Source organism: Megalobrama amblycephala, linkage group LG13 (genome assembly GCF_018812025.1).
Source record: "Megalobrama amblycephala isolate DHTTF-2021 linkage group LG13, ASM1881202v1, whole genome shotgun sequence".
Lineage (NCBI taxonomy): Eukaryota > Metazoa > Chordata > Actinopteri > Cypriniformes > Xenocyprididae > Megalobrama > Megalobrama amblycephala.
In genome coordinates, this window is record NC_063056.1 from 24066777 (window position 1) to 24078808 (window position 12032).

The 12032-nt window shown below is 37.5% G+C and overlaps 1 protein-coding gene across 13 annotated transcripts in view; it reads right to left on the reverse strand.

The window, feature by feature from the left end:
• ptprub (protein tyrosine phosphatase receptor type Ub) overlaps window positions 1–12032 on the reverse strand; it is a 272915-nt gene that overhangs the window by 14989 nt on the left and 245894 nt on the right. For all 13 annotated transcript variants that reach the window (XM_048153155.1, XM_048153156.1, XM_048153166.1 and 10 more), the window contains 5 exons: window positions 10722–10838; window positions 7284–7438; window positions 6302–6437; window positions 5138–5287; window positions 451–765 (listed from right to left, as the gene is read on the reverse strand). In XM_048153155.1, the coding sequence (XP_048009112.1) occupies window positions 451–765; window positions 5138–5287; window positions 6302–6437; window positions 7284–7438; window positions 10722–10838 (873 nt within the window). The remainder of the gene's footprint in view (window positions 1–450; window positions 766–5137; window positions 5288–6301; window positions 6438–7283; window positions 7439–10721; window positions 10839–12032) is intronic.

Here is a 12032-nt window from a genome sequence, read left to right on the forward strand (position 1 = left end):
ACAGCGAGGCAAGTGAGGTGATAAATATTAATACTTATGGACTGCAGAGAGCAATCATGCGAATGAAGAAGAGGGAGAGACGTTAATCCACCACAGAGAGAAAAACGAACAGATCGACTGCGAGAGTGACACTGAGTAACTGCCGGCATGTTAGCGCACGTCAGGGTTTTCAGAGAGCCGTGATCAAGAAGAGCACCGGAACGCCACTCCGCAAACTCAAAGGGAAGCTGTATGTAAATGAGACTTGACTATAGGCTTATGAATATATAACATTTCACAGGGAGATTAAGAGAAGCTGGGGACAAAATAGCTTAAACGACTTCAAAGGACGTGCGATGATGTGAATGCAAAAAGGCAACCGATAAAGATGTATTTTTGAAGAAAACCCCCCAAAGTCCTCTTGGGTACTGTAGTGGAACTTCTGGTGGCTGTGCGGATGCTTTCGCTTACCCAGGCAGAGTTGGATTGGTTCAGCTGATTCAGCATGACTACGGAGGTGCAGCCGTAGTCAAACACCAGCCTCCAGAAGTCAGAGGTCGTGCCGGGTAGCGGGTGGGGGGTTACGATGAAAGCAGCAGGCCGGTGGAAACTATCCATCAGTGCTGCATTAATGTAGTTGTTACTCTCGCCCTCAGTGGTCACCAGGAAAGCGAGGGCCCTGTCAGGAGGGAGAACGTCCATGCTGCGGTTCTTCTCGCGGTTTCGTGGTAACAAAGCGATGCTGCACTCCTCAACGTCCAGATGAGGTGTCACAGAGTTAAGCGTCTGAGGGAAAAAGAAATGGAATTTGAGGATGAATTAAGCTTTGCAATGTTTTTTTTTTTTTTTGTTTTTTTCCTGTGCTCGAGACATCATTAACAACTTTGTGGTCAATGGGTTTATTATTGTGATGATGCATCTATATGACGTCAAAAAGTTTAGAAAGACATTTTAAATCAGTGTTGTTATTGTGAACTAAAACTAAAACTATTAAAAATTGAAATAAAGCTACAAAAAATAAAATATAAATATCAGATGAAAAACTTAAAAAAATTATAAAAATTAGAAATGTTGCTCTTGGCAACTAATTGAAATAAAATAAGTTGAAGTACTAAAATTACTAAAAAATTGAAATAATAGAAATAGTAAAAAATAACAACAAAATTACTAAAAATAAAATGAAAATGAAAATAAAATCTAATTGAATGAAAATATTAATAAATAGTATACTAATACTAAAGTAACACTGTTTCAAATGCTATTTTTTGGACTGGGGAAGACATTTAGAGTTCTTCTGGAAGCACTTCAAGCCCTTTTAGCTCAAAATACCAAATTTGATTCATCATGATTTAATAAAAGAAAAGAAAAACAGAAAATAAAAAGCCACTAAATCAAAAAGAGAGCACAAAAAACTATGGAAGTGATATAAAGTCAATAGAGAGATATAAAATCACAATCACAAGAAATAAAATGACATTGTGAGAAATAAAGTCACAACTGGGAGAAATTAAGCTGCATTAAAGATATAAAGTCAGAATTATTATTTTTTTATTATTATTTTTTCACAATATTATTCTTTTCCCTGAAAGCAAAAATGCAAAAGGAAGCAAGAAATAAAGGAAGCAAGCAAGCAAGAAAGAAGCAAGAAAGAAAAAGCTGAGAGGAAACAAAAGTGCTTCCTGCTGGCACATTGGTGATTATGAAGATTTTCATTATGCACTAATAGTACTGTGCATCTGGTGACCGCAGATGTGCCCTCAACTCCAACAACAGCTTTTGGATCTAGCTTTAAAAAGCATTAAAACTGACTTTTCCAAACTGTTACTGCTATTAGCAAACAAAATTGCAAAATCAGGCCAACCTCATACATAATAAAGAGTTTTTATGAGCTCATCAATGTCAGAGGGGAAAAAGAAAAATAGTGCAATCCAATCAGGCACATGCACTGTTCTCCCTGTGCACAACAAAAGGTAAAGAGATTTGCTGTTCTCTACTACAGCCAAGGAACATATAATGACAATTCATGAGAAAAGATATAGATGTGATATAAATATAGATGTACAAACCCATTATAATATCCTCCATCAGCACCTAATAGTTCCAACCAACCTGTAATCCAAATCTGCCTTCCTGTACATCCTTTTTTGAAAGCCTCAGCAAGAAATCACTTATAATGAATGCATTAGAACTTACCTGAAACGTTAAGTCAGAAAAACGCAATGTAGAGTTAAGTGCAGGAAAGTAAGGATAGTTCAGCCTGTCTCCCTCTGAATCAATAAAAGTATTCTCAGCACCACATTTGGAATGGTGCATCTTTTATTAAATAACCTTCACCGGCCTCTCGCTCCTTGAGGATCTGTCGCAAATTGAAACACGACTGACTACTGCTCCCAGTGGACAAGGAATGCAAGGTATTTCTTCTATTATGATACGTTTTGCACTTTATTATTTATAGTTTGGTGGTCAAGTAAAACAATTATTGATTAAACTCCTGTAATCAATAGGCTCCTACTGAAGAACCTTCACCTAAGATGCCAGCATATACAAATGAAAGATTCTGAGAAGTTTTGAAAGTGTTTCCAACATTATGTCATTTATTACTGCTTGGTTTGTACATGTGTAGGTGTAGATACGCTACAGAATGTTGGCGCATCTTTCGTTGGAGAGTTCCACAGTCTGGCCTTTGTTTTATAGTTGAATCGTTTATTTAAATGTCTCCTGAATGTCTAGCCAGACTCAAATACATTTATTCAACAGTATTGATCATTAATGTACGGGGCAGAGCATTTCACATTATTTGTAGCTCAGCGTCTCGTTTGACTGCTGCTATCAACCTTGCTTCGCTCTATTGAGCAAATTTACATTTACAGAACTTCATAAGAAGTTATTTACTAGTATAGAAATTTGAAAAATGTCATTTCCCTTGATTTTTTTAAAACTAATAGTTCAATTTATGGTGTAAATAATAGTAACTTTCAAACTTTCAAACTTTCTGCCGTGTTCAGGTCATTTATTGAAACTACAAAAAACCACCAAGAGCATCATAATTATGCTTAGTATCTGTTTGAAATATAACTTAAAGGATTAGTTCACTTCAGAATTAAAATTTCCTGATAATTTCCCATGTCATCCAATATGTTCATGTCTTTCTTTCTTCAGTCAAAAAGAAATTAAGGTTTTTGAGGAAAACATTCCAGGATTTTTCTCCATATAGTGGACTTCATTTGGTTACACCAGGTTGAAGGTCCAAAATTGCAGTTTCAAAGTGCTCTACATGATCCCAGCCGAGGAATAAGAGTTGTCTAGCGAAACGATCAGTCATTTTCTAAAAATAATACAAATGATATCCTTTTCAACCACAAATGCTCGTCTTGAACTGCCCTGCGATGCACCACTCATTACGTAATCACATTGAAAAGGTCACGCGATATGTAGGAGAAAGTATGTGCAAAGACTAAGCCAAACACCCTAGATTTTCACCATAACGCGTTGCTTCCACCTACGTCAGGCGTGACCTTTCTAACACGATTATGTAATGAGTGGCGCATCGCAGAGCAGTGCAAGACGATCATTTGTGGTTAAAGAGTATATATACAGTGCTTCCACACATAGACTTTACTTGGGCGGGCCGCCCAGGTATATTAACGGCCGCCCAAGTATATTTGGAGACACATTTTTGCTTTTTATGTATCAGCCCGAGATAATGAAACCATCCGCGATCAATTAACTAGTAGAAAATCTCCCCTCGCCCTATGCGTTTCGTACCTATTCGTTCTGTGCGCAAGAACTGTTTACTCCCACTGGCATTCCCATGTGCGCTGCAGAGACGCAGTGGATATTTCACAAAGAGCGCTGCAAGTTGCAAAATCACAAGGCGGCGCTGTTGCGCGTTCTACAGTGTCGCGTAACAGCGCTTCGGGCTGCTTCAAAGTGATTAGCACACATTTATGCCAAGCGATTGCTAATGAAGTCGAGTTGATGAATTATGATAATGTATACTTTATGGCCTTTATATGATATGTTTTAGATGGTTGTAAGAATGCATATTTTATCTCTCTCATTTGAAGGATCTGCCAGCAATAGAACAGACATTTCAAAATAAGAGTCCTGGTGTATTTCGGGCTTGTTTATAATTAAAAGTCACAAGCTAAGTTTTTTTTTCTTCTGGGCATTACTGGTATTTTGATTACACAATAAATTGCATTTAATATGATTTCCATTTAATTCATGAAAAATTATTGTACTCTCCCCCACAGGAAGAAAAGACTAAGAACTTTATTTGACATGTATTCATTATATGAATTTTACTAGTAAAATCTGTGTCCCATTTACTGAGAGAGACACTATATGACATACTGTAGTGAGGAGAACTCTACCATTTTTAATGCTGTAATTTTGCATAATTTACATTATTTACATTAATATTACATATATATAATCATGTTATTTGAGCCCTTTGAAACTGCAATTTGGACCTTCAACCCGTTGTACCCCAGTGAAGTCCACTATAAGGAGAAAAATCGTGGAAAGTTTTCCTCAAAAACCTTCATTTCTTTTCGACTGAAGAAAGAAAGTCATAAACATCTTGGATTACATGGGGGTGAGTAAATTATCAGGAAATTGCAATGCTGAACTGAACTAATCCTTTAAGTATTACATAGAGGTATAAGGGGAAAAAATGCCTTCGAAACTCTTCTGAAGACAGCCAGTTCCCTTCAGAGATACATTCATATACACCCCCACCCCTAATTCAATATTTATATATTTTTCTGCCAATATTTTTAGCATTGTGAACAGTGCTGTGCCTGGTAAAGTACTTTCCTCTATTTCCTCCATAATATTTCCACACAAATGACATTTTGGAAAATGATTGCGATGCAGTTTGTGTGCAAGTTCAGAACAAAGATCGGCCAAAATAATAATAAAAAAAAAAAAACAATATGTGTTTGGAGCAAAAACCGGCTGGTCGACCGGTGAATCTCTATCTGCAGTCGCTGAATGAGAAAATGCTTTGTAATGTGACACAGTGACAGCCGATCAGGAGATACGTAATGTTTTATATGTACAGTCATGTGGGATTTCGTACCAATGAGATCTCACGATAATGACGTCAGAGAAAATAAGAAAACAATATATTTAAGCAAGGAGAGACAAGGACCTGAAACTCCTCTCGAAGCTGTGAAGAGTTGCTCTGAGAATCCACCCGCAGCATCTCTTTGTAAGCCAGGGCGAACTCGTTCACAGGGATGGCTGTCTCCCCACACAGGCACGCCTCCAGAATGGCATCATGAATGAATATGTACTGCTCCTGTAGAGAGAGGAAAGCAAAGACATAGCTACATACTTCCTGTGCTAGACTACAATTTGATACAGACTTGACTGAAAGTGATGATGTCCGAGTGGGTGAGCCATCTGCTCCGTAATTACTCCATTCAGTTTGACGCATTCATGTGGATTTGCTGTTGTGTGCATTAACGTGTATATAATCAGCCAGTCATAGTGACACGGAGGCCCTGCTTCCTGTGATTTTTCACCTTTATTTTGAAATGAGCTCAAGCGAGGGCTGCCTCTGAAGCACTGTCAACTGGTGTTACCTTTGGACAGTGTATTTTAGAAAAATTGCGTACAACCAATTTAATCTAATATTTCGTAACGTTTGCTTTGTCTTCGGACTTGTTCTGTCGATTATTTTCTCATCTGGATTTTTGCAGGAGGCCTTCACTGTCTCCCTTGTCTCCTCTGAGAAAACGCCCTTGATAGATGAGGTGAGAAAAGATCAGAATAGGAACGAGGAGAATAGAAAAGAGATGACTAGAGGAGAAAAAATGCACGAAAGATAAAGGACGATACAAAGTAAATAGATGCCAATAGCAGAATTTGCATAACCTCCATGTTTGAATGTAAACAAAATTTGTCGCATGTTTCAAAGTGCACTGCGAGTGTATACATCGCTCTACATAAACAAACACTTGCGGATTTAATTAAAGCATCTGGCAAATAATTACTAATGTTTTAAACAGTCAAATAACTGTGGGATTTACATAATAAAGTTTGGATATGTAAATTTTGGAACATTTAAGCAAAGGCACATGCCTCCGCAGAGCGGACAGATGCAAGAGAGATGATTTTTTTTTTTTTTTTTTTTTTTTTTTTTGCATTTCCCACCTATCAATACACAATTTTCACTCCATTCCAAAGCTAAACATTCTGAATATTCATAGCAACACCTACAGAGCTTATGACTATGCAAATTCAAGAGGTGTCATATCTCCTGCCATATCTGGGTACAGGGAGTTATGGGTAATTATGTGAGCATCTGCACCTCTGTCTGGATCATGTTGATACGACGAGAGCAGAGTGTCTTCACACAGTTGTAGATGTCCACCACTCCTTCACACTCTGCCATGTCCAGCATTACGTCCAGCACGATATAGCAGCCTGTCCTGCCCGCTCCCACACTGAAGAGGAAGAACCAAAGATTGATAGTAAGATTTTTGTCAAAAATGATGACATGGGACAGTGTTTTTTCTTTGATGGACATGAACTAAAGATCAAGCTGGTGAAGTATTGAGGCAGTCCTCAATAGTCCACAGTCCTGTTCGACTTGGCAGGATGTCAACATCAAAGTCCCATGTAACAACAATTGATAGCAAATACCAACAAAAAAGTACCAAAAAATATCAAACCAGCTTTTTAGACATGTAACATGTTTTTTTTTAATCATGTAACATGATATTACCATGGTATTCTTTGAGGTTCCTTGGAGTATTTGAAAAAGACAGCACAAGCACGATTTTCAAAAGTTTGGGGTCAGTAAGATTTTTTTTTTTTTTTAAAGAAATTAGTACTTTTATTCAGAAATACACAAAATATTGAATTATAAGTCAGTTAACACATTTATAATGCTCTTTTGAACTTTCTATTCAACAAAGAATCCTGAAAAAATGCAATTTCCACAAAAATATTAAGCAACTCAACTGTTTTCAACATTGATAATAATAAAAAATGTTTCTTGAGCACCAAATCAGGATATTAGAGTGATTTCTGAAGGATCATGTGACACTTAAGGCTGCAGAAAATTCAACTTTGCCATCACCGAATAAATTACATTTGAAAATGTATTAAAATAGAAAACAGTTGTTTTATATTGTAATAATATTTCACAGAATTACTGCTTTTACTGTATTTTTGATCAAATTAATGCAGCCTTGGTGATATTTTGAACAGTAGTGTATATTGTTCAAAATCAAGACCTATTTAGACATTTTCTGGTTGTCTAGTTAATAAAATAAGGAGCTCTATACCTGCAGTGGACCACCACAGGCCCTGCGTCGAGTGGCGTGGAGGTTTTGACTCGACGAATGAAAGCTAGCAGACCCGTGGCGTGGTATGGGACTCCATGCTCAGGCCACGATGTAAAGTGAAACTGACACACTTCGTGTTTGGCGGAGTATCCCCTCTGAAAGACAAACATGCTCTACACTTCAATTATAATTAACATATATAAAATTTAATATAATTTAATTTTTGCGATTTTGTTTAGTAGAACACTGAGATAATAGAAACCTGAAACCAAATTGCCCATATGAGCATCTTGGCTCAATTTGTCAGGGGCATGAGCGCTAACCACCAGGCCACGGCTCCAACATATAGTTGTACGGTTTTTAGCTTTAGGTTACGAGTAGTGGAGAACACGGTCAGTCATCTTTTCATTTTATGGCTCAAAAATCTGAGGGGACTCACTTCTGGAGTTTGTATTCCTCATGGCTCAAAGACACCTCAGAGAAACCCATATGAATTAGGAAAAGTGACACACAGCTAAATTCACACAGCTCTGTGGTTCCACTCAGGGGAGGCTCGTATGTTTACTCCACTAAGAGACTTCCTATTACTGCATCCCAATTGCTCGTCTGATGGAATACACACAAGGAGAGCTTCAGACGAAACTCTGGCTGATGGTTACGTGGAGAAGCTTTCCTCACCATTCGACAAACACACAGAAGCACATCGTTCCGCCCACAGCCCGTGTTTGATTGACAGGGCCGCGGCAAGCACAAAACTCACATCAAAGGCTGTCGACAGAACTGCGCCTCCACAGGGCAGCAAAGAGGACGATAAGAGAAGACAGGGGGGTGAGGTGGAGGAGGTTAAATTGAGCTAATTTCAGTAAACGCACCCACATTTAGCCTATTGTATCAGCGCGCGAGAGAGCGATAATGAGAGAGAGGGAAAGAGATGCTTTAGTTAATGTGCCTGCCATAAAAGCGTTCTGAGATGAGGCAGCTCTAATCCTCGAACAGACAGCTCGGTGGGCCTCTGCTGGGTATCAGGCGCTTCTCTCCATTTCATTTAAAGGGCTGTCACTCCAAATTCTCCCCTAACACACACACACACAGAATATACACATACACACACAATTTGCGTTCTACCCTTATCCTAGCAAAGAGTCGATGTATATCAGCATAGCAAACCATATTATTACACGGCCAAGAATACCTGATTCTGATTGGTCAAGTGTTGCATTCTTAAAGGGTTAGTTCACCCAAAAATGAAATTTCTGTCATTAATCACTAAAATTTATTTCATCCCAAACCCATAAGACCTTTGATCATCTTCGGAACACAAATTAAGATATTTTTGATGAAATCCACGAGCTTTCTGGCCTCCGATAGACTGCAACGCAATTACCGCTTTCAAGGCCCAGAAAGGTAGTAAAGACATTGTTAAAATAGTCCACGTGACTACAATGGTTATGAAGCGACAAAAATACATTTGTGCGCAAAAACTAAACAAAAATAATGACTTTGTTATTTCTTCTATTCTCTGTCAGTCTCCTACACTATTGATGTTGTACACCCATTGCAGCACTTCCCTGTTCTCCGTCAGAAGGCCACCTCAGTATTGGCCAACGCTATTCACATGATGATGCAGGACCCAGCCAATACTAAGTCGGCATTCTGATGTAGAACACGGAAGCGCTGCACTGTGTCTACAGCGTAAACAGCGTAGGGAAATGATTGAAGAGAAGAAATTGTTGACTAAAGTTATTTTTGTTTTGTTTTTGCACACAAAACGTATTCTCGTCGCTTCATAACATTACCTCTGTAGTCACATGGACTATTTTAACGATGTCTTTTTCTGGGCCTTTAAAGGCACAATGACGTTGCTGTCTATGAGTGGTTCAGATACCCTCGGATTTCATCAGAAATATCTTAATTTGTGTTCCGAAGATGAACGAAGGTCTTACAAGTTTGGGACAACATGAGAGTGAGTACTTAATGACAGAAATTTTATTTTTGGGTGAACCAATCCTTTAAAGGTCCCGTTTTTCGTGTTTTTTTGAAGCTTTGATTGTGTTTATAGTGTGCAATATAACATGTGTTCATGTTTTGCGTGTAAAAAAACACAGTATTTTTCACATAATTTACTTATCTGTATACCGCTGTTTCCACTGTCATAAAAACGGGCTGATGACTTCCTTGTTCTATGAAGTCCCTCCTTCAGAAATACGTAACGAGTTCTGATTGTGCCAGCGGTTCCTGTGTTGTGATTCGACAGCAGCTTAGCGCTCCTTGCCCGGAAAGGTCACGCCTCTTACCATAATGTGGAGATGCATGCGCTCAGTGTTATTGTAAACATGTCTTTAATTTTACCCTATCAATTTGAGCCGGAATCAGACCCGGTGATTGGACTGCGGGATGAAAATAACAGCGTTTCGACGACATGGCGACAAACACACTCTACAAACGCAACTCTTGTGTATTCCTGTGGGCGGAGGTTAGTCAAAAAACTGTTTTAGTGACGTCATTAAAGAAGGAAGTAGAGGGATGTAGTCCAAACTGGCCGTTCGATGTAGGCGACTTCTGTTAAATAAAATATCTCGCTTGGCATTGAACTTTGAGCTTTAAAATTTTACAGATTTTATTTATACTCTAACAACAACATTACACACTAACTAAAGTTTGAAACATGGGATCACGAAGAATGGGACCTTTAACTAACTATAACTATAAAGATAGCTATAACGATAACTATATAAGCTTCCACCAATGGACAATATATTTCTGTTTATTATAAGCGCACTGCAGTTAAATGATTGGCTGATTGGCTGTCAATGTTTTTATCATTCATCAGCTGGAGAAAAATTCGCTTTAAAAGTGATTCACAATATCATTCCTATGTGCCATTATCGTTACAGCTGTGGTGTGGATTCTGCTATTCTTTTAAATTTAGAATGATTTTTACTATTATATTATCGTCCTTGAAGTGAATGGGCTTTTAGGTCAAGTAGTTTTGTATAATGATGCTAAACTGTACAGATGGTAAAAGAAAACATAGCTGTGCTAATTTTATGTCTCTCGTATCACTCTACGGCTCTTCTTGTATAACAAAATTATTTCAATATCAATAATTCATGTGCATTTATTTATTTATTTGGTGCGCATGTGAGAGTGTAATAAGCAGGGTAATGTGGAGTAACGTGATACAAGACCCGATCACCCTGTCTGTGTTTATTTTGCGATAATGGCCTGCTGACTGTACATTAACCCGTGCATAACAGATCACATCATATCAAATGGCAAAGCAAATCAAACGTAGGCTGCTCTGAGAAACGAGAGCATGTTGGAGCCGTGGCTTAGAGGCTTTGACACACCGAGCTGCGGTGCTCATGCGGCTGATGCAACCCTTCTTTTCCCCTTCATTTCCTGTCCTGTCTCTAGAGGAAAGAAATCTTCTCGTACCCGCTCCAGGGCAAAAGTTCGCACTGTGTATTCCGCCAGAGTTTCCGTCTTCAGCAGCGTGATCTTAATGTCACCGTACATCTCGGACTCATCTGGCCAATACTTACAGCATTTCACCTGAAAGACAAACCAAAAAACTCAGGTTAGAAAACACTGGAGGGTCCACAGTAGCATGATTCTGGGGCTGGCTGATATATGATATTTCAAATGATTTTGCCTGGCAATATAAAATGAAACAACTTCATGAATATTAAGAAGATTGTAATGCACAATTAAGTTTCCTAAAAAACAAATGGAATTACATTAGTTTCATTATTCTTCCCTGTATGAGTATGAAAGTGTTAAAGACAGATGTAGATGTTTTAACAGCTTCTCTGATTAAAACTTAAATTTGATTAAAATGGTATTCAAGTCAGAATTTTGTTTTTCATTTTCTTGTATCAATTCAAACTGTCTGTGCCCTATTGATCAAAAAATGTTCCAAATATCTACATGGCCTTTTTTCATATGTTAAAATGTTTTAATAAAAATATGTGAAGGTATATATATATATATATATATATATATATATATATATATATATATATATATATATATATATATATATATATATATATATATATATATATATAATTAGGGAAAATTATCAAACATAATTATTTGAGTTAATTTAATGACATTATTTTTAACTAGATTTGTAATGTTTTACTTCTTGTATGTACTTTAACACTTTAAAAGCACTTAACTAAAATGTATGTTTTTGAAATAATCAAAATCTGATTTACCTTTTTAAGACATTTCAGATCAAATACATAAATAGAGATGCATATTGAATATTTCCAAAAGGCTAAAACAAATAGTGAAAAAAGATTTAATTGATGATATATATTTATTTGATATTTTACACTTTTTTTTTTTTTTTTTAAAGTGTCTCTTAGTTAAAGCTTTACAGCAGCCAGACTGTTGAAGTGAAAGAAGTCCCTCCTTATGTACTGTAAACCAGGGTTATTTCTGCATGCTTATTATCGTTACACAAACTGTTAGATTTGCTGTCAGACCTAAGCCATCATCTATTTATCCCTGCTGTTCACAGCTTTTATCATAACATGGGAAAGCGTATTTTTCATAATAGAGCCCCAATTTCATAAGCGGGCAGGGACGGGCCGTTAAGAGGACTGTTAGCAGCAGACACTGTCTCCGAAGCACTGAAGGGGCGATGCGGGTGTGGAGAGGAAAATGAAAGAGGAAATTATGTTGCAGGAAGAAATAGAGGTGGTTTAAAAAGGCTGGAAAGAGTGGGCCACAATGCAA